The sequence below is a fragment of the Chanos chanos genome, chromosome 3, assembly GCF_902362185.1.
Source record: "Chanos chanos chromosome 3, fChaCha1.1, whole genome shotgun sequence".
In the NCBI taxonomy this organism is placed as follows: domain Eukaryota; kingdom Metazoa; phylum Chordata; class Actinopteri; order Gonorynchiformes; family Chanidae; genus Chanos; species Chanos chanos.
In genome coordinates, this window is record NC_044497.1 from 20,658,652 (window position 1) to 20,681,076 (window position 22,425).

Here is a 22,425-nt window from a genome sequence, read left to right on the forward strand (position 1 = left end):
TACCGTAAAGCCTGGATAATGCGCGCGATTAGTTCTCTAAGCTAGTGTTTTCCAAAGTATATTTTAGATACTGTCGATCAAATTTATGTCGCCCATCCTTTAGTTTAGGGAAGTTTTGTGACAGTTTTACAGACAAGTAGCTAAACGGATGGATCGAAAATACTATAATGAGGTTAAAGGGTATTGTCAGTTAATTTAGTGAAAAATGCTCATACAAGCAAATAAGTCTCTACAAATGACTCACACTTAAGTCTTAAAGACTCGGCCAAATGACAGAAATGTGCTGGGCTAAAGGGAGACGTTAATGACACACATTATGACATAATTAAAATAAAGATTGTTCTGTAAACGTAGAATGTTCTCTCTTCTTCCTAACATTATTTGGAATAGTGCCTGCCATGAATCTTTAGAACATTTTTTATCTGTCAAACAAACAAATAAAGGAGTGTCAAACTAATTGGCCCAGCCAGCAAAACTCCTTCTTTATGCCTATCTTCTCTCCCTACTCCTCTGACACTGTAAGTAAAGAGTGTGTGATCAGAGAATCCTTCACTGTACAATAGAAAAATTATTTTGAAAGTTCAGTGGGAATGAGCGAATTGACAGACTGATTAACACATCGATACTTTTTCATCTACACCAACAGTGTGTGCAGTGTGTTTGGGAACACACTGTGTTATAATGTGTCCAGAAAGCTCAGAAATATATGTCTGCAGAATATATATGTTTGAAATGTTGATTCATATGAAACATAAGCAGAAAGTTACAATTTTGCGTTTATAAAATCATAATATGTAAGCTACTCCTGTAGCTGATACTGTGCTTCAGTGTGAACAGGGTGCAGAATGGAACCCATTTGGTGTTGTGAATGCACAATTGCTACAACATAAAAATTCTGTCACATTTAAAGCATTTTAGTTTTTGATCACTTTCTAACAGGCTATGAGAGTTCTAACACTCACAGTGAAGTCTGTCTGATCATTCTGCAGGCGTAATGCCTGTTAAATGTAACTAGAGGTATCGCTAACACTTCATGCTAACAGGTCAGGAATGGCTACTGGGAGCAGTTGTCCTGCAGAGCAAACCAGTGCCCTCCAGTGGCCATTGTGAAGTGCTATCAGAGCAGCGTTTTAGACAAGTGAAATGCTGTTTCTCATGTCTGTCAGTGTGGTTTTGTGATTTCAAATCTGTGGACTTAGTGCTGTGTTCCAAAGAAGCACTTTTGTCTTCCAGCAGGTATGTAATGTATAGAGATAAATATCTAATCTTATGTCAAATGTCCTCATGACTGCCATCCATTGATAGACAGTGATATATGTGAGTACAACTGATATTACTTTAATGTTAATTTTGTTCAAAAAAGAGAGAGAAAACATTATGCCATTCAGTCATCAGTCAAACCTCCTCATCATCATTTACAACTGATAAAATATGGTGATTTAAAAGACAGCACAAGCATGCTGTGACAAATATTTAGGCATATCTGACTAGACTGGTGTCCTCATATGATATCATGAGTGAAATACCTGCTTCCTTTGTCAGTGAACCAGGGTGTGTGTTTGTGTTCTCCATGATGTTTTTGAGTGGGCTAATTGCAGCACACATTGAGAAGAGTGAGTAGATTTACCTCTTACCTTTCCAATCCCTCTCATCTCTAATGAGATTTAGTCTTGGCACAGTTTGTCCAGCTGGAACAGGCCCTATGTCTAGACAGTGGAGGTGCCCAGCCCAGCTCACAGGACAGGGATACAGCTTGCCAAGCAGCTTCCCTCTGCCAGCATGAACCATCTCATGGCCTGCTTTAGTGGTGTTGCCAACAGTTAACGAATGTTCGGACATCACAAACGCTGCCCCCAAAATAGCATCCCTTCCTGTCATAATCCATTATCCTATAGCTAATGAGAGGTTTTTTGAGTAACAGAGTAATTGTGTTGTTTTTCAAAGCTTTTTCTTAATGGAGACATTTCTTGTCTTTGTGGACCGTTATTGAATTATAGGCTAAATGACAGCAGGACAACACCGTGCCATCATTAAATACATTTTATTTAATTAAAAACAAAAAACAAGTATGGAAGAATCAACTGTTTTGTGCAGATGTCTGAGTTTGGTGTCCTGTGCTCTGCAGGATATGTCAGACTGTCATAGGAAGCCTTAACTATGTTTAGCAGACTTGAAAACATATATAATCTTTTGTGTTATGCGTTATAATTATTAGTGATAGTCTTAGGTATGTTTAGCAGGTTATGCAGGCTGCTTGGTTGTTTGGTGTGGTCGTATTCATTCTTCTGCTGGTCTTTTCATCACTAGGTTTCCAGTTGGTTAGCCTGTGAGATGGGCTATGTAAGGACTTTGTCAGTACCTCCAAACTGTAACACACAACACTGAGAGAGCTCTTAGGATATACACAGAGCAAATCCTCCACAAAGCTGACTCAGGAAGAGTAATCAAACGCAGAACACAAACATGATCATCAAACACTTTTCAACATGCTCTTTATTAAACAAGCCTCTATGGAGAAAGAGAGATATACTGCTGGGATGGAAGGACCATTTTTATACAGCATTTCTCTCCCAGACAGGGCCACAGGAAGGAGCCCTTCACTTGTGGCCCTTGGACTGGGCTGAGGACCACACCTCTTCTCCATCCCTCTCCACCACCATGGTCCCATCATTGCGCAGGTACAGGCGACAGGTTTTAAAGCCTCCGGATACCTGGCTCTTGGTCTGCCACATCATTTTGTTATCCCTGCGGTAAATGACCAGGTTACAGTCGTCCTGCATCACCAGGCGATGGGCATCACGCTGGCCGGACGTGTCCGAGTTCCACACAGGCTTCCAACCATAGATGACAAAATTTCCATCCTCCTAGAGACAGAGAGAGTGGGAGAGAAAAAGAAAGGTGGAATTTAGAAGGAATTTAGGAATGAAAAAACTGGATAGTCCAGATGCATGTTTCTGAGTGCTTTACTGAAAACTTGAAGAGTTTGTGTGAGCTACAGTTGTTTTTAGGTCATCTAGATGCACCTCTGGCATAGAGCAGGTAATAATAGATAATAATAATGATTTATATCACCAGACAACCATCCCGCTGAAAAGTTGCAGTATATGCAGGTCAGTAATAATAAAAAAAAAATCCCTTCAAAGTGAGTAGTGAGTTTCATATCTATAGGTAAATATACAGAGATGGGGGGAAACAAGGATGGACAGATTTTCTGTCATCACCTGAAACACAGCTTTCCACTCACGGTTGTTTGACATGAGATAGTCTCCCTTGCGCAGCTCATCGTACTTAGACATGTAGTTACGACTCATGATTCTGAAATGAGATGGACTGAAGACATGTTAATGAAGACATGCATCCATTTGCAGGTGTCATATGCCACAGACAATGAATGGTTTTCTTATGCTAATGATTTTCAGAGTGAAGAATAGGTTTTGAATACAGATAAAGTCATTTACTGTCAATGGATTGCTGATCACAGAAGTGTTCATACAACATTACTGTATGAGAGGCACTGTTGTAATTTTTACAATGGTAGAAAAAATAGCATATGAGTGACTCAAGATGACAAAAGCAGTGTGTAGTTAAATATTATAACACATGTATTACATGGGTTTAGTAATAGAGGCTTATGCAGGTGTGGCATGCCGTATTGTTAGCATGGAACCAGTGCCTAATGACAAATGAATAAAACGGCTATACCAGTGGCCAGGTTATACTAATGTAATCCAGGCATTGTATATGCAGTGTCATACTTACCCGCCAGCAGTGGGATGGATGCTCTGAAGACTGAGGTGGGATCTCCTATCAAAGCGAAGTCTGCTTGGAAAAGTTGGTTTTTATAGAGTCAGTGACAGAGAGGACTGTGAATGAGAAGCTCATACGCCAGAATCAAATCTGTGGTGCACAAGATCTAGCTTTTGGTTTCTCTAATTCGTAAAACACATTACGTTTAATGTGATTTGTGGAGCTGAAATCAAACAAGAGAAGCTTTCATTTGGGAATTGGATTGAGCGAAACCGGCCTTAATTGTCAACACCTGGTTTAGCTTGTTAGAACAATTTGACATCTCATTGAGGAGACCGTTTCAAACACATTGGTTTTTAATTCTGTTCACTTATGCTCGACTCAATTTGATTTGTTTGGACAACGGACAGTGACACACTGAAGATTCAGATTGTAATATTAATGAGGACCAACGAAATATATATATACCACAGTAAAAGAAAACCAAAAACACAATCACAAAACAATGAAGAGTAAAATAAATAGAAGAGTTAAGCACTCACCGTTGGGATTCCAAAACTAAGACAACCAAAATTCACCAAAATTTATTAAAATTCACCAGTCTGTTACGTCACTATCTCTAATAATGTTTATATTTAATATACCGTTAATATTTTTCAGAATTTATGGGGAACTCCAAATCTTGTAATCCCATGGTGAAAGTCATTAACTGCTACTGAAGCACAGGTGATGAAAGAATAAGAAATGATCTTGACCTTATTAAGTATGAAATCTCAGTCATATTTATTTTTAACCAGTATTTTAACCAACAACAAGAAATGAACAGATTTACTGATGTTATTTGCTCAATGATATTTTAATGAGTATTATGTTAAGGATGATGATTGGTGTATTTTAACTATAATTTGTCCAAACACTCAGCATGTAACTGACCTTCCTTAGGCTAAAACCTTTATCAAACCTTTTGCATCCAACTTCACATGCCTCCTCCCAGACAAATGCAATGCATGCAGCATATGCAATATAAATATTACACACTGATTTCAATTACAAAACACTGCTATGACATTTTGCTTATGGATAAGTTTTCCATTTTGTACAAATGCTCATACAAATGGAACTGACGATTCTGAATTTCATGACTTCATATTAAAAGAAAGCAAAATCTTTAATGGGACCTGTGTTATCTTCAAGAGTTGGAGTATACTTTTATGACTTCTTCAAAGGTCTTTTTTTTTTTTTATTGTGGACTCTCCGGCGCCATGATACAGCACTGAGATTATCACAAGAGGTAAGCAGGCACTGTGCTGATGTCTAACTGAAAAGCAAAGCCAGATCTAACCCTTACATCAGCTTAGTGTTAACACACCAATACTTACAACCATGAGCTAAAAATTATACACACAACACCAGACCTGTTCTATTCGGCATTCTCAAAGTTAATATGCCACAATCAGAGCCAGAGGCATGTTCAACATCAATGATAAAAAAGAACGGTCAGTTCTCAGAGATCAGCATGGCTAATCATATCAGGATGATGCACTAGTATCAGGTTTAATATTTAAGACCAAGCTTAGTTTGTCCCGTGTGTTCAGAAGTAGTCAGCAGGCTCTGTAAGACAGACTTGATACTATTAAGATATTGAGTTTGAGATTTACTGCGCTTCTGGAATTGAATCTCCTCTGAGGTAATCAGACTCAGCAGTTTAACAGATGCAACATTCTGGAATGCACATTAAAATTCTAACACTCTAAGATTAACTCAAAGCCAAATCTGTTAAGACATTTATGGAAATTTTACAGGAGATTAATTGCACATTATAGACTAGACTATGGGTCTGATGGCTAACTGAAGGAACATTGTTTGTGTCGTCATTCATATGACATTGGTACTTCCAAGAGTACAAAGTGGCTGTGTACTCCAGATTCACTGAGGGGCAGGTTTTTCGGGGTGATGTGAAGGTATGACAGTGGTCTTAGTAAAGCCCATTCTGTTTAAACTCTCTAATGTGAGGGTACAGTTTAGGCTTTTCATATGTATTCATTCTCCAATTTATCTGTGACCCCAGATATCATTGCAATTTTAGTTTGACTGAGGTTTTGTGGATTTATGTGAGGAACATGCTATGCATAGTTGCTAGCTGTTAGAAGAGGAAGAAACAGAATTTTGAAACAGATTGCTGATTGCTGCTAACTTGCTACTGTGTGCTCCTCTTCCTGAGGGATAGGTCTGTTTATAAAGTTTCATGTATAAACCCTTGTAAAGTTACCATTGATGGAGACATTGTAGGAGTCCACTCTCCTTATAATTCAAGAACTGACACAGATTATGCTGATGCTTCTCACACATGCTTTATTGGAGTCTGTGTGTCATGTAATTAGGGTGGGACTGTTTCACTTTTGGCTGCGGGAAAGGGTGGAGGACCACATTTCCTCTCCATCCTTCTCTATTACCAGAGAGCCATCATTGCGCAGGTACAGGTGGCATGTGCGGAAGCCATCCGAGCGCTGAGTGCCAGTGTGCCACATGGCTTTGTCATCTCTGCGGTACATGACAAAGTTACAGTCGTCCTGCATCACCAAGCGATGGGCATCGCGCTGGCCAGCCGTGTCTGAGGTCCAAACTGGCTTCCAGCCATAGATGACAAAGTTTCCATCCTCCTTCAGGAACAAAGAAAAATAAAGAAAAAATGAATAGATCTTGAAATAATAATATCAACATCAAAAACAACAATAATAATAAAGCAGATTCTTCACAGAGGTTTCCTAAAGGTTTCCAGTTTGTATTTTTCCTCATAGTGCAATGGGACATAATCCAGCAGAATGCCTCTGATGGCTTATCCTGTCCAATCAGAGAAGTGTTTCACTCAGAAAGAGGTCACATCCAGAGCTGAGACTTCAGTCATGTTGTGTGACAATTGAATGGGACGTTAAAGAAATAATGACCGGACATGCCGCACTAGGAAATGCCTTTTTAAATATTAATTTGTAATGCATCCAAACATACAACTAATCTCCAAAATACATGTCTGGGTATCAAAGTAACTTTAAAGTAACTTTAATAATATTTTCAAAACACACATCAGTACCTTTAACATAATTCAAATGTTTAATACGACAGTGGAGAAAAACAGCGTAAAGCATCGGAGTTCAATCACAGTTCAATGTTCGTCTTATTAAAGTCATGTTTCTGTTCAGAACGGGACAGAGGTATGCCATGCTAAAAGGTTAGGGCATAAAATACCCGTAGAGTTTTACCTGGAAGACAGCCTTGTACTCTTTGTTATTGGACCACAGATAGTCTCCTTTGCGGAGCTCATCGTATTTGGTCATGTAGTTTCGACTCATGGTTCTCAGATGCAAGCGTTCAGGAACAACTGCGAAGGCTGAGAGGAACACCAAAGGACATATTATCAATTGTACAATCACCACTGATTTTTCAGTATTTTAAAAACATTATTAAGGTTTACAAACGAAAAAATACATTATGATGTACCACCCTGAGCAGAATTGTACTATTCAGTTTGTTCCATTTTAAACTACATCTATAACAGCTATAATAGCGACATGTAGATAGTCTATACATTTCAATTTACTGGTAAAAGGAAGACCTACTTTGTAACTTAATATAGGGCAGTTCTATTACAAAAAAGCTGTAAAGTACTCACCGAATGAGAATGAAATGACCGGCTGAGCAGGTTTCGGCTTTCAGGTGTCTCGCCTTCGCCACTCTTTCCTTTTTATAACCTACCAATGAGCTGTCTGCATGTTTTGGTGGAGATTTTTTTTCCTCATGGGAATTTGGTGTTAGTAACACACATTGCTCATTTATAGAGAGAGAGAGAGAGAGAGAGAGAGAGAGAGAGAGAGAGAGATCTAACTCGATCATGGAAATGGAAAAGCACCAAATCACAGCTTCAAGTTTACGAAGCCCAAGTGTTTGAGGAGACATTGTTCAGGCAAAAGGAGTAATGCTTTGCGCATGGCTTGCTGAATGAAGATAGTGTCCGTCAGGCTATTTGCCATGAAAGACACTTTTAAGTCCTGGTGGAATCTAACTAAAGTTAATCCTCTCCCTTTTTACTTGGCTCTAAAATGTAGAGTATTTTCCTGAGAGATATTCATATCCCCAGAGATGAAACCTGGCACTCCCAGCGAGCCTCTAAAATGCTGCCTGCGGAACATGGACGTTGTTAGGTCTCTTTAATGATCAGTGTGTGGGGTTTATTAGAGCCCATCACTTAGCTGCGCCTTGCAAAAGGATCCACAGGGTTTGATGAGTAAAATTACTTTGTCGTTTCATAAAATGAAATATTGGGTTGGAGGCTTTGACATGGCATGACCTTATGTGACAGGGTAGGGAAGATTTGTTTCAAGCATGTAATAATCTATTTCGTTTCAAATAAAAAAAAAAGGTTTGGATTATAGCATAATCAAGACACGTTAAGCGCTTCGCTAGGCATGTATTGCTTCCTCATAGTTACCCCTAAAAAAATAATACAAGCCTAACGAGAATAAAACTATAAATTGTGTAACCCTAATTAGTCTCAAATCTACGCAATGCCCTTTCGATTGGCAAATAAGATTGTGGCGTATTACTTGTAAATAATTTCTTTCAGGACCTTAACGCATTAATTATCAGTTCATATTAAATATTAAAGTGCTAGGTACCTTAATCAACCTCAAAGGAAACTGCTTCCAGGAATCACGTCACTGTTATCTCGTCCCGTCTCTACAGATTCAGAAGGTGCGTGTTTCGCTGATTGGGACCTAATTGTTTAACCTGGGCTTGAGTTTCGTTGTGTTTTGGCAGATCGACGATACAAATTATACATTGCAGGGAGCTGATATTCCAAATCATAGTATGTAGTATGTACGTATGTATGTAGTTTCTCAGCTGGGTTTTGAATCTCTTGATACCACCGGTTCGACGATTGAATTTTGATGAGAATCTTTTGATGATCATTTTGATTAAATGTGTACAAGTAGAAGTTTTCTTGCAGCGTCTACACCTTTTATACTTTCAACAGTAGGGAAAGAATATGAAGAATAGTTGAATAGAGCTCGTCATATTTCTAGCCAACTCATATTTGTCGATACTGTGGTTAGTGTAGTGGTAAGTATCCCCGCCTGTCACGCGGGAGACCGGGGTTCGATTCCCCAATGGGGAAATAGGATGTTTCTACTCTTCCTTTTCGGCGTTAAGTAGTTTGGGATGGGACATAAAGATGGAGCAAAAAAGAAGTCGACATGGAACTGGGAGTGAACGGCAGGAGTGACATTTCCTCACAGTTTCAGCAAAATCAAAAAATGTGAATGTGCGTAAACGGTTCAAGATGTCAGAGGAGTTGTGAGAACTGAGGGCGAAGCAAGAGTATATCAGGTCGGCTGTATCAAGGATTACAAAGAGCAACGCCTCCTTGAGGAGTACACTAGGCTGCATCCTACAGTATACACCAGGTAATTGTATTCTGAAGACCTTAGTACTTACCAGACAATTCAGTAAAACAAGAGACGCTGAAAGCAGTAAGGGAATTCCTTCCGAAGATTCCACCATTATTTTTGTGTGGAGCTCAGTGATTGTCATTTAACATCTAATGATTAATCACAAATACATAAATAAATAAAAATACAATGAGCTTTGGTCTCAGCATTAGAAAGGTATTTATTTATTTTCTGACATGTGGTTAACTGTAGTTTAACATTCTCAGGTACTTTTACCAAAAGATTTTCTGGTTATAATTTGCTATAATTCAAGGGTCCTTATCTATTTATTTTTTTTAAATCTCATATGTCACATGAGAAAATATATTTTGTCATGTGGATGTAGTGGTTGCAATATCAGATGTTTTTCATGCAATATCAGACATTCATTTTTTGTTATTGTTTAGGAATGTAAGTAACAGAAAACCTATCAGAATGAGCATCAAAAGAATATTACACTAAACATCAAAAACACAATACTACATCTTCAGTTACTCCACAGTGTGATGTCTACCGCATGTGGAGACTGTCAGTCCTGACTCTCAGCATGATAAAGTAATACCAGTTTGTACTTTTTAGATGAAAAACATATGCTAAGGTGCTTGGTAATACATAGAGGTGAAGGTGTGGTGCAATACTGAACAAATTATTTGATTTAAAATAATGAAATGAATGCGCTTTGTAATCAGTAACATCTAAAAAGAACTTTGAAGGCTGATGGAGTTATGTGACTGGTGTAGCTGATGTCACTCCATGGTGTTAATTTTTGTCAGACTTGACCAGGAGCATGGTGGCAGATCCACTGCTGTAACTCATGTCTTTACATTTTTGCTCTCTCTGGGCAATCATATCCTGAAACAGACAGGAGGGAAACAGTAAAACAGTGCCCACATGTTCCTCTATAATTTATGACTCACCTAACTGCCGCCTAGACAGAGAAAGTGGTTCACAATACTTTCTCATGATCCACCTGTCCCACAGTGCTCTCTAATGACTGGGCTGTGTATTTGGTTAAGGCTCTGTCTGGTTTGGGGTAAGCAGAGCACTTGTATCTTCTGCCACAAGACCTTTATAACAGGCATGGGCCCGTGGGCTAAGTATTTATCTTAAAACAATCTAGCAACTTCACACTAATTTTTCAGTCTGTGCTGCAGTACACAGGCCAGACCACCTGGCACTTCTATGAAAGTCTGAAAGTTCACATTAAGGATATTCTGTCGTGAAGAGATGAAAAAATTGATCCTTATGCTGATAAGAAAGGAAGATTAAATGTGTTAAAGTATTTAAGGATCATGGGACTGTATTTGTATTTGTAGTTTACTGTAAAGGTGGGACTGACATACCTTAGTGAGTTTGGGTCTATGAATACAGTGTATGAAGGGTTTTGGTTCCTGCTCCAGCTTCTCTTGGTAGGTTTTGTAGCAGGTGACACAGTCTATTAGCGGCTATGGAGAGATAACAATGCAAGATATGGATTGGTGTTTGATTTTCATAAATATGTATCATATAGATAGATAGATAGATAGATAGATAGATAGATAGATAGATAGATAGATAGATAGATAGAATTTACACGAGCTCAGGACTGAATGTTAAACAGTCAGTAAAGAATTGTGTTGTAATGAAACACTTACTCTGTCGTTTCTGAACACACAGTCTTTCGGACGTGAGGCGCCTTTGCGACATCTGGTGGCTTTCAGGTGGAAGTGGTGGTAAGGGTAACTGACGCCAAATCCCCCCTGGAAATTTCATGTGTATATTTTATTTTTTACTTTATTTGCATTAGTCACCATTGCTTCTATATATAGATTACTTCAGTTGTTTGTTTGTTTGTTTTTTCCAGCTTTGCTGCCCTGTTGACTACTACAGCTTTTCCAAGAATTTAAAACTAAAAGTAAAACTGAAACTGACAACAGAGGATTTTTCTCTCAGTTTAAAAAAACTTCTGATATTTCCACTTCAGATAACACTGAAAAGCATGGGTAATCTAGGCATGCTCTACAACTCTCTTTATTCACGGTTTGTTTTTAATTTGAAGTATAAAGATTAAGACTTCGGCTTTTTATTCAGTCATAATGCCTGGCCCTCAAAATGAGCAAACATGTGAAAAAATAGGTATTGCTACTCTTCCAGCAATCAAATATCAGAACTGAGTTTTAGCCACTTACGTATGAATCAGACTTGGACAGACTTTTGAAGAAACGAAAGTGATGTTGAATGCCCGAGTGGGCATGGAGCTGTTGAAGAGCCAGTTCTACTCCAGTCTTATAAAGCTCTGGGAGCTCATTGAAGTCGTCCTGAGCTAGACATCCAGCCACAAGCAGCAAAAACGTCAGCAGACCAAGAGCCATCTTTACAGTTCTGTCTGATAGGATCCAATTCCTGAAAACACTTCAGCTGAACTTTACTAGCTAAACTTTAACTGTTTATTTATTGACAAGAGGAGAGGTAAAGTCAAGGACAACCTTGAGCTCTGTTCCGAGTGGGTTCTGATAAAGGGACACAGAGGGGGTGAATGAAAGGAAAGGAGGAGGAGAGAAAAAAAACAACTGAATTTGTCGTCATCAGATCTGCTCTCTCTCCTCCCTGTCTCCCTCTGGAGTTGCAACATTCCCTGTTTACAGCGAGATACTGAAGCTGAAGAATTCACTGTTTTTAAGTGTGCTGCCCCCCAGTGGTTGTCAGAAAAAGTAGTCCAAATGTCCAGCCGATGACTGGTCCTTAAATGCTGAACTGTTTCGTATTTGTGACTAACACAGTCGGAACACAGGAGACAGACATTTATAACTCCATATCTGAATTCTTAGCACCAGCTGTCTTTTAACTAAATTTTATTTCTTTCTGCTCAGGCTTCTTACGTGTGAACACCTGGATAAGGAATGAAATAGAAGCAGTGTATTTCTATTTAGCATTAAAAAAGCATGATCTGATGCAGATGCTCGATTCAAAATGAAACCTACTCCCTGTCTATTCTGAAACAAGACTCAAGATTCATTTAAGCAGACGCATCGAGTACAGTTTTAACCAGAAACCTATTCCAGAGTTTATTGAAATGAAATGTGCAGCTTTGTGATTCACCAGGTGGTTTCTTGTTATTAGATTTATGCACTTGATTCAATCACGTGGGATGGACTTGAAGGAAATTTATTTTTAATGAAGGTAAATTGCTGTATCTACAATCGACAATGCAATGTATCAGTGCTCTAAACAGTTGAATATTTATTAAAATACATGTATTTTTCAAATGTTAAAATACTAATCTGACAGGGACACCTGAGAATACCAAAACCCTAAACAAAAACCTAAACAAAGCATTGAAAAAAACAAAAAAAAACCCCAATGAATATTTGCAGTTTCTAAAACAGAGGAGTACGTTGTGGGTATCAGTGTTTCACAGGCTGTGTGTGTATGTACCTGGTATACATAAAACAGTGTGACTATGTGTTATAGTCATATATAAACATGCACTCTGTGACTGCGCGATTAAAGTGGACCCCAGATGTATTATGGGTAACACCTGTTGGCCATGCCTCACTGGGTTCTGGAGGCCAGAAGCGTGGATGATCCACTGGTGTGACTCATGGCATCGCAGTGTTTAGTCCTCTCTGTTTTCATCTCCTTCAATCAAAACAAATTATCAAGTTATTCCTCTCAGTTGCTGTTATGATTCTTCATTTACATATTGCATATACATATTTGCACTGATATAGTTTTCAAAATCAGATGTCAAGACACTTGAAGTGAGGATACTTTGAAAGTGCAGCATTGTCAAGGCAGACGAAATATACCTATTCTATATATTTTTTTTTTTTTTTGGCCCCGATCCTCATGTGCTCTGTTCAGTATTTCATTTAGTTTCTTTGAATCAAGTGAGTGCAGTGAATCAATGCATTTATTGATTACAGAAAAACAAAAATCACAAATTTTACACAGAGGACCTGTAAATTCTGAGGGAAAACAAAGTTAAACCCAAAAAGAGCACTCCGAATCCATACTCAGAATGGCTAGAGCTCATGATTAAGTGATGGAGGAGGTGGAGGGGAGGTGTAGGGAGGAACATACCTCTGTCAGTGCTGGCCTATGGACACAGTGCACATACGGTTTAGGCTCTGTCTCCATCTCTCCAGCATACGTCTTATAACACACAGCACAGTCCACCAGAGGCTGGTTCACACACAGAACACACAGCACAGTCTATCAGAGGCAGGCTCACACACAGGAAAGGACCAATCATACAAAACACACTGTAAACATTCCATCTCTCTCTCTCTCAAATCAGATTCTGAGAAGCTCTTTTCAAACCCTGTTGTGTGACTTTTGTGGGCTCCGTGGTCAGTGCGTGAAAAGTGTACTCACACGGTCATTCCTAAAGGCACATTTCTTCGGGTTGGTTTCAGTGGTTCCTTTGGGGCACTTAGTGGCTTTAAAGTAAAAATGATGGTAAATGTAGTTTACACTGTGCCCTGCCTGTTGAAACATAACAATAAAGGAATAAGTGGATAAACAAAGGCATATGAAAAAGTTCTTATATCACTGTTAATTACCACAGTGAGGTGTCACACACCACTCTGAGATAAAAACATATAGATCTGGTAAAGTGATCTGTGATTTTAGGGTCATTTGTTTTCTTGTCTGGATTGGACGCCACAGCAACTTGTTCACATATCAAATATGGTTATGCAAAACGAGAACAACATAAAAAAAATGCTATTACATAACCGTCGGGTTTTAGAATATGACACGTGTGGACAAGTCAGACATCTTAATTCTATGTGCCTTGTTTACAATAGCACACCCAATCTTGCTATCAGTTCTCTTTATTACCACTGTGATTTAATTTAGACTCATTTAAATGCTCAAATATGTTTCATACTAATTATTAACTTGTGATATTGACATACTGGGGTCCGTGGTATATTGTTATCAGTTATACTGTAGTTAGTGAGTTTAGATAGTTGATACTCCAATGTGTGAACCAATAGTAATTTAACGGCTGCATTGGCTCAGCATTTACATGACTGAACCTTTATCTGCTGATGCTGATTTGCTTAAAAACATACCAGCTGAACATTTCCTCTGAAAAAGGAAAAAGAACTGTTCTGAAATGAAAATCTGAAGTATCACCCACTTACGTCAATGTCAGACTTGTCCAGAGTCTTGAAGAAGCGGAAATGGTGTTTCATAGCCTTGTGAGAGTGAAGCTGCTCTAGTGCCAGATCCACACCTTTCTGGTACAGCTCTGGGAGTTCTTGAGCCTCTGTCAGACTCAGCACAGTCCCAGTGAAGAACAGCGCAATCAACAGAGCAGCAGCCATTTTTAGCCTCTCCAGGCGCCTGTTCAGATAATCTTCCACTGAATTTTCACAAAACCTTAATAATGCAATCACTTATGACAGAGGATGTCAAAGGTGGTTGCTGATCGGTCCTGAAAAATGAATCTCGTTTCTTTTTCAAAGATGAGCCCTTTGTGGATGTCAAGAGCAGTGAAAGAAAGTGAACTGCGCATGAGATTGTTTTTGAAGATATGCATACCACCAGCATGTGTCATCCCCTCCCCCACCCAAACCCTGTTTTGGGAGCTTCCACATTTCCTTTTTCAAAGGAAATCCTTCAGCATCAAAGAATTCTTCACAGTACTGCCATCTAGCTGGCTCATCTTAAAGGGACAGTCTCTCAGATGATTCAGTCTCCCCTAGTCACAGAGACTGTTATCTCAGCTGGGATTCTCCATTTACAATGAATTGGCCTCAGTTCCTGACAGGGAAGCCAGTAATGAGAGACTGTGAACCTTTCTGTTTTGTGATTTTGTAGATAATCCCTTGTCTTTCAAATTACTAAATTTGTAGTTACTGTGCTTGGATCAGTGAAAACAAAAGAGGATGTTTAGTACAAACGAAAGTGAATTTCAGGAAATAAAATTTATTTTTGAATCAAACAATAAGTTGAATTTTTCAAAAAAAAAAAAAAAAAAATCCCACTCAAATAGTAACATTTCGATGGCAGCTGAGAGAAGCTGTATTAACCATGAGATGCAACATTTTGTGTGCAAATGAGTAACTTAATGAAACACTGACATTCTTAGGAACAACAGATGAAAAAAACCCTCTCAGATAAAACAGCAGGCAGATGGGCTGCCTTTTGTCTGAAGTGAATGGGCTGTTGTCTAGATCTACCTTGGCTACAGATATTAATAGTAGAAATATCACCCAAGCTGTCTTGACAGTTATTCAGTATTGTGCATAGAGAAGCACACTCTGTGTCAGTTGGTCCTGATGGCCATATGGAACAGCCTTCTTATGATGCGACTTCATGGCAGACGAAGAGGAAAAGCATTGTGGGAAATATCCTCTGCAGGCACGGGCTCCCATGGGTACCGACACTACGATGCTTTGGAAGCCAGGAGAGTAGCAGCTCCACTGGTTTGGCCCAGGGTGTTGCAGTGTTTCACTCTCTCTGCCTTCATTTCCTTCAGTGAAACAGATATTACTTCACTTTTTTTTCCTTTGCTTGATCTTTAGCTTGGACTTGGGCTGAGAACATTAAACACGTGCATTTTTGAAGTCCTATTCCACACAGACAGCCTGTGTCAGGATAATCATAGGACTGACACTTAAAAACAATTAAGTAAAAGGAATGGACACTGAGGAAATGAGTATACCTCTGTCAAAGCTGTTTTCTGGACACAGTTCACATACGGTTTAGGCTGGGGCTCAATCTCTCCGGCGTACGTCTTGTAGCACACAGCACAATCTATGAGAGGCTGCTCAGGCAACAGAATAGTCATTTACACTACAGGACAGACTGAATTAAATCAGCTACGCCACAGGGTAGACTGAATTAACAGTCATTACACTACAGAACATATTGAATTAAATCAACTACACTACAGGGCAGACTGAATTAACAGTCATTCACACTACAGTGTAGACTGAACTAACAGTCATTTAAACTATAGGACAAACTGTGACAGAGGGAAAACAGCAAATTTTCCTGTACATACAGTGTGTTCATTTTGTGTTTGATCTCCGCATATTGCACACAGAGCACTCAGCAAATAACAGTTGACACACTGGACTTTACTCATGTGAACTCATGTAGTACCCACACGGTCATTTCTAAATGGACACCTCTGTGGATCCGTGTCAGTGGTTCCTTTGGGACACTTGGTGGCTTTGAGAAAGAATGTGTAGTAAAGGTAGTTCACATCAAACCCTGCCTGTAAGGAGAGAGACAGATCACAGACTTGCCATACTGTCCTGAAACACTGCCATCACCATTGTTTGTTCTCAGATAGACAAGAGCGTGCACAAGCACTGTAAGTAAATTGATGTAATCTGTAAATACAGATTTCATGTAATTTTACTTAATTTAACATAATATGGTATAAGTTTGGGTGCCTAATCAATATACCAAATACTTACAGAAGATAAATCACACTATAATATATGTAATTCTCCTCCACTTACCAGCTCACCTTGACACTACAGGCTCTTCTCATAATCAGTGCATTTGAATGAGTTACATACATTTGAATGAGTTACATACATTAAGCTTGGTGAAATATATTTTGAGTAGGTCTTATTGTTGCAGTTACTTTGATACATATTAGCAGCTAAAATCTGGAGAATACTCCAATGAGTAAACCATATATTCAGCTACTGTTCTGGATCTGCAAATATTTATTTAAAGAGCACTCAGTTCCATATTCTCCCCAAATCTATTACAATCAGAAAAAAATCTGATGGCAAGCTATGGTGTTCAATTTTATCCACTCACATCGATGTGGGACTTTGCCTGACCTCTGAAGAAGCGAAAGTGATGTTGGATGGACTTGTGGGAGTGGAGGTGCAGCAGGGCTAAGTCCACTCCTTTCTTCTGCATGTCAGGCAGTTTGGTAAAGTCCTCTTGAGCCTCAGTAGATCTCAGGAGAGCTCCAGCAACCAGCAGGAAAACCATCAGCAGAGCAGCCATCTTCCCAGTTCTGTCTGATAAGACCCAGGTCACTCAGCTCCACATTGAGCCTCTTGGCAACTTCTTTGAACTAAACATTAACTCAGAATCTTCCAAAAACAGTCATTACCACCCCTCCCACAAACCAAAGTGCGCTACTGATCAGTGCACACTTCGACCTGCCTGTTATCTGATCTCAGATCTGCTCATCCTGACTGGGGCACCATTATACACGGTCACCTACTAGACATTAGACATGTATACTAATCCTGTGTCCTCTTATGCAACCTCGTCCACAGAGCTGTGTTAATGGACTATTTCAAATAAAACAAGTTTGAACTGTATTGGGGTTGTTTCTGCTGGCTGTGCCATGTTTGTCTCTGTGACCAAATGGAACCATGGCAGAAGTTGGAAATTAAAAACGATCAAAAAAACTAAACAAATCAAAATAAACACACAAAGCCAATTGTGTCATCTTGTGAAGTTACACTCTTCTTTGTGTTCATCAAGATATACCAAGATTAGACTACCCCCTTTTTATGACAAATGTTTGTCTTCAGACTTTGTGTACTACAGCATTTACACATTGAAGAGCATAGAGACTTGAACTGAACAAGAATACAGAACTATTTATTGAGAACAAAATTAATAAAAACAGAAAATAAGTAGAACCTCAGGGTTTCAATTCTGTGTCTGTCTTGGTTTATTATTTTTTATTATGTATTTTGAAAAATTGAATCAAAGGAAATCACAGAGCATCTCATGCTTGATAGCAAAATGAAGCTTTGTTGTTCAATGAACTATTTGATATACACATTAAACAAAGGAAAAAATTCATAACAAGAAACAAATTTCTGAACTTCTTTTAGTGATATATATATGAATAAAATTCTGGTCCCTGTGACACACACAAACACATCACTGGTGTGAATACACACTTCAGCTACAGAGAACATACAAGCTACTTCCGATTTAAGACATTTCAAACAATCTTTTCTGCTCTGCAAGAAAGCAGGAAAAAAAATTCCAATTCACGCCAGCGCTACTTACTGTCTGCAACAGACAAACATGTCAGCATGATAGAAGAGCACAATAAGGTTCACGAAAGAGGTTGCATAAACCATGTCTAATTTAGTGACAAGTGAACACAGCTAATAAAGGAAAGATGAGAAGACAAAAACAGATCTGAAAAAGGTGACTTACTAAAGAGATTTTACCATAAAATATTATTTGCAATTAAAAATTATATTTGCAGTTTTCTTTAATAATTTATGCTCAAGAAAATGTCTGTAAAGTAATAAAAAGCCTCTTTTTCTATTTGATTAAAATAAAATCTCAGTTTTAATCAGCGATCAATAAACTGTTGTAATTAGCTATATAAAATCAGCTGCTATAGTAAAGCACAAACAGGAGCAAAAAGTAATTTTCATGCTTAGACAATTCACAGGTTTTAAACTTTTAAGGCATGGTACAATTATGTACGTGATATTAGTACTATTGTGATAAGCTAAAGCACTAACGACTTTGATTAGTTACAATCTGTCAGGACCAACCAAGTTCTCAACCTTTCTACATGTATGTACCTCTTTAGAAACCAGAGGTTAGTCACCCTCCCCCACTCCACCCCCCCAAAACAAACAAATTTGCTAATGAAATCCTTCGCTAAATAAGTGAGCATAACAGATGTCTGTGTGGATCCCTTTGAGTGTTAGAATAATGAGGAAGAACTGAAAGCCATGAGTCACATGGTCCAGAGGCAGTGTCTGTGTTTGGGATTAGGTCAACCCTAAAGCCTGTGTCCCTGGAAATAATGTACCGATAAATGGCCAATAGACAGAAAAGTCAGGATATGTTGTCTTTACACAAACAAGGAAACACAAGAAAAAAGCCTTTGTGGTAAAATGATAGTGTCTTCGTTTTCACCTCTTTGTCTTGAAGAAATACCCTCAGGTGTTTAGACTCAAAACACAAACAAAACAATGACAAAAACTTTATGCTTGCATTCTATTGCCTCAGTCCTCTTTTAAAAATACACATCTTCAATTGTAGAAATATAAATACAGAGGGGGAAGTATTAGATATAGGTTAGGTCATAAAATGGTCATGAAGTACCAGAATTATTACCAAGTTATTATTTAAATACATATCATTCAAACAGGTCAATCAGCAATACAAATATCACACTAAATCACAGTATGAAAAAAAAAAAAAACTTGGCTTGTTTGAGTTGGAATTTCTCTTTCATCTTCACAACAACAACAAAAAAAAACAACTCATACAGGAGACATGACTTCCTGTCTGTTAAAGAACATTGACCAAGGTGGTGAAAGCATGTGTTCTCTAGAAGTGCAGAGTGGGCTTTTGTAACAGTCACTAAAAGGTGGCTGTAGACTCATTCTGACCACATACACACACACACAAACACACACCTTAACAAAGTGCTTAAGGCCTGTAAGTGAACTTTTACATATTTACTACCTGTATCTTCACGGACAGTCTGAGGCACATGCCAATCAAATTGTATTTGTCCAGAGAAGGGTGAAAAATGGTATGAAAATATGTAAATGTGTGTGTGTGTGTGTGTTTGTATATATGTAGTGCCAGTGACTCAGGTGTGTGTTTGGAAAGGAACTGTGTGAACAATACCATAGTTAAAGAAAAAATAAAAACAAATACATGAACATCCTGCAATCTCGAAAATAATTGTTTATGAACAGCGCGTCTAATCCTTAATCATTTAAACCCATATGCAAATGAATTTCATTGAATGTTGGCATTTTATCGCAATCCCTGACCTATAACAGACCTATAAAAACAATCTATGGAAACATCTGTTTCATTCCTTTAAATCATTCACATTCATCTGCAATTTTTTAACTTCTTCTCTAACCCACCAGTTAAAGTGTATTTTAAATGTGCAACACAACATGTACAAAATTAAATAAACAACATTTATGTTATGGTTCAGAGTAGAGCCCATAACAGGTTTGGCGATGTTCAGTCCCCACGACAAAGTACTGAAAACCCACTCTCTTTCCCTATGGGCAAATACTATACACTGCTCAAAAATGTGAGATGATAACTGTCTTATATTACAGCACAAATGATCTCCAAAAGTAAAGAAAAAAAATCAGTCTTTGGATGTGTAGAGTTGAAAGACACTGGAACACTGTTTAAAAGTCTTTCCCAATGAGATGGACAAGTATGATTCAGAACAAAATGATTAAGTTCCTTTGACATCCTGACTCCCACTCCAAGATGCATTCCAAAGCTTTTTAAAAGCAGCTGTCAGCAAAGTTTTCCAAGCTGTTTTTCCAGAGAAGATCCTTAAAGGCAACTGTGTGATTGGCGACAAGAGTGACTGACAGTTGGGTGTGTTGAATAAGAGGGGAGAACTGGATGCAGTGGGCTTGGCTTAGACAGGCATGTGCATCTCTGAGTATTCATCTTGGCACTCTTTCTCATCGAACGTAGGCTCAGCATCATCTGCATCCAGCTGTGACAGAGCAGAGAAAGGGTTAAACGTCTAAGCACCAAGCGCTCATATAAACAACGCATAAACAGCAATAAAGTAACTAGGCCTTTTTTGACAGCAATGTTCCCATTTATAAAGAGTCCAGTCATATATCTGCAACAGCTCCATCTGTTTCCCTGGCTGGGAACCTTAAAACCCTCCACCTATTGATCTATAGAGGCTATTCAAATATGGTAAATCATAGAAGAACCAAACAACAGCAGTGTTGATATAAGGATGTTCAGCTTAATACAGAAGAAATACTGACAATAGACACAATTTATTTTTAACTGAGCTCCAGTACAGTATTTTTAAGACAAATACATAATTTATGATAAGAGGTGTTCAAAGATGTCATTATCTGTATATGTATCTGTTCAACCAACAAAATTATCTGTCTCTGTATCTGTATTCGGATAGTAGACTGGACATGGGCCTGGCTTATACCATAAGTCACATTAAATCGGGCAAATGTTGTATTTTCTAACCTAATATTCAAATTTTTTTTCAAAGCATCAAATTGATTTAGTATTGGCATATAATTAATTATGAAATATATTTCCACATCCTCTCTCTCTCTCTCTCTCTCTCTCTCTCGTTGTTTTATTTTTACTTTTAGCTAAACTAAGTTTTATGAACTGTCTGAACCCCAACACCACCACCCCTTTAACTGGGGGACACTGAACAGTCAAAAACTGAAAAATGTTTCATAATTCGAAAGATTCTGTTTTGCATTGGGAATAGAAACTATTTACAGTAAAGATGTTCAGAAGAATATCCGTCAGTTGAAGGGAATAATCTCAAATTCCAATGATGCTGCTTTCATAATTCTTGATGCAGATCGCTACAGAGACGTGAATTACTATTTTACAACAGTAATTTGCGCTGACTTAGTGTGGGCATCTATAGAATATAGTGATCACTTTTCAATAACTGTGTAGTAAATGAAACGACTTTCGACTGTTTTTTTCATGAAGCAAATTAACACATACAGCTAAAAACTACAGGTTGTGGGGGTAAACCAGCTGCCACACCAGGCTGTTGTTTTGCAAGCTCCCACACCTGACTCGGACAGGACTACTACAGAATATAGCAGTCACTTTTCCATAATATGTAGTAAAGGAAACGACTAGTTAGTGAGAACAAAGTCCTGTGTTGCAAACAGAATGGGCATTCTTATCTTGTGGCCATCCACAGTGACATGACTCGATTTGAAGAAACATAAAGGCTGATGCACAGACGTGTTAATCATGTTTTTTTTCCCCCCAAATATTAACGAGCAACTTCGGGTAGAAGAAACATCTGTTTCCATCATATTATTTGTGCTTTCCCGAATAACGTATTCGGATTCGGGCACATCCCTATTTATGACCCCACTGTCATGATGCCGTGAGTATTCATTCTTATGTGTTTAGTGTAGTTTTAATGAGGAGAGTGCCAGTCATCCTGGGGAACTCACACACTGCATCTCTCGCGGGGTGAAGATGCGTGGCAGGAGGAACATCTTCAGGGGCACAGTGAGGATGAGGACAAAGGGGAAGGCTAGCGAGGCCACGGTAGACATCACCGCCCACAGTATGGCCAGACACACCACCTGGATAGCTGTGTACAGGTGCATGCGCAGCGTCCGCACCTGCAAACCAAAACATTTCAGCAGCATGTTAGTGATGCAGTGAATCTGCTGGAGAGTTCATATAATCCAAACGTGTGTTAAATTAGTGTTACATTAAC

General features: G+C 38.6%; 3 protein-coding genes across 5 annotated transcripts in view; all 3 read right to left on the reverse strand.

The window, feature by feature from the left end:
• Positions 1–2,597: 2,597 nt before the first annotated feature.
• LOC115806506 (mannose-specific lectin-like) lies at positions 2,598–3,311 on the reverse strand. Its single transcript, XM_030767244.1, has 2 exons — positions 3,222–3,311; positions 2,598–2,864 (listed from the first exon to the last, which is right to left on the reverse strand). The coding sequence occupies exons 1-2, from the start codon at positions 3,309–3,311 to the stop codon at positions 2,598–2,600; spliced, it is 357 nt and encodes a 118-aa protein (XP_030623104.1).
• Positions 3,312–6,140: 2,829 nt separating this feature from the next.
• LOC115806781 (lectin-like) lies at positions 6,141–7,094 on the reverse strand. The gene is made up of 2 exons (XM_030767642.1): positions 7,005–7,094; positions 6,141–6,407 (listed from the first exon to the last, which is right to left on the reverse strand). The coding sequence occupies exons 1-2, from the start codon at positions 7,092–7,094 to the stop codon at positions 6,141–6,143; spliced, it is 357 nt and encodes a 118-aa protein (XP_030623502.1).
• Positions 7,095–17,901: 10,807 nt separating this feature from the next.
• slc4a2b (solute carrier family 4 member 2b) overlaps positions 17,902–22,425 on the reverse strand; it is a 63,704-nt gene continuing 59,180 nt past the window's right edge. For 2 of the 3 annotated variants that reach the window (XM_030770081.1, XM_030770083.1), the window contains 2 exons: positions 22,154–22,327; positions 20,596–20,676 (listed from right to left, as the gene is read on the reverse strand). In XM_030770081.1, coding sequence (XP_030625941.1) covers positions 20,596–20,676; positions 22,154–22,327 — 255 coding nt within the window. Of the gene's footprint in view, positions 20,677–22,153; positions 22,328–22,425 lie in introns of all 3 variants that reach the window. The other variant, XM_030770082.1, reaches the window with a different exon arrangement.

What these genes read in the sequence shown, in the direction of transcription:
- LOC115806506 (XM_030767244.1), bottom strand. Translation starts at nt 3,311, where the DNA reads ATGAGTCGTAACTACATGTCTAAGTACGATGAGCTGCGCAAGGGAGAC. An exon ending in AGTGGAAAGCTGTGTTTCAG is followed by an intron (nt 2,865 to 3,221) that starts GTGATGACAGAA and finishes CTCTGTCTCTAG; the next exon opens with GAGGATGGAAATTTTGTCAT.
- LOC115806781 (XM_030767642.1), bottom strand. Translation starts at nt 7,094, where the DNA reads ATGAGTCGAAACTACATGACCAAATACGATGAGCTCCGCAAAGGAGAC. An exon ending in AGTACAAGGCTGTCTTCCAG is followed by an intron (nt 6,408 to 7,004) that starts GTAAAACTCTAC and finishes TTGTTCCTGAAG; the next exon opens with GAGGATGGAAACTTTGTCAT.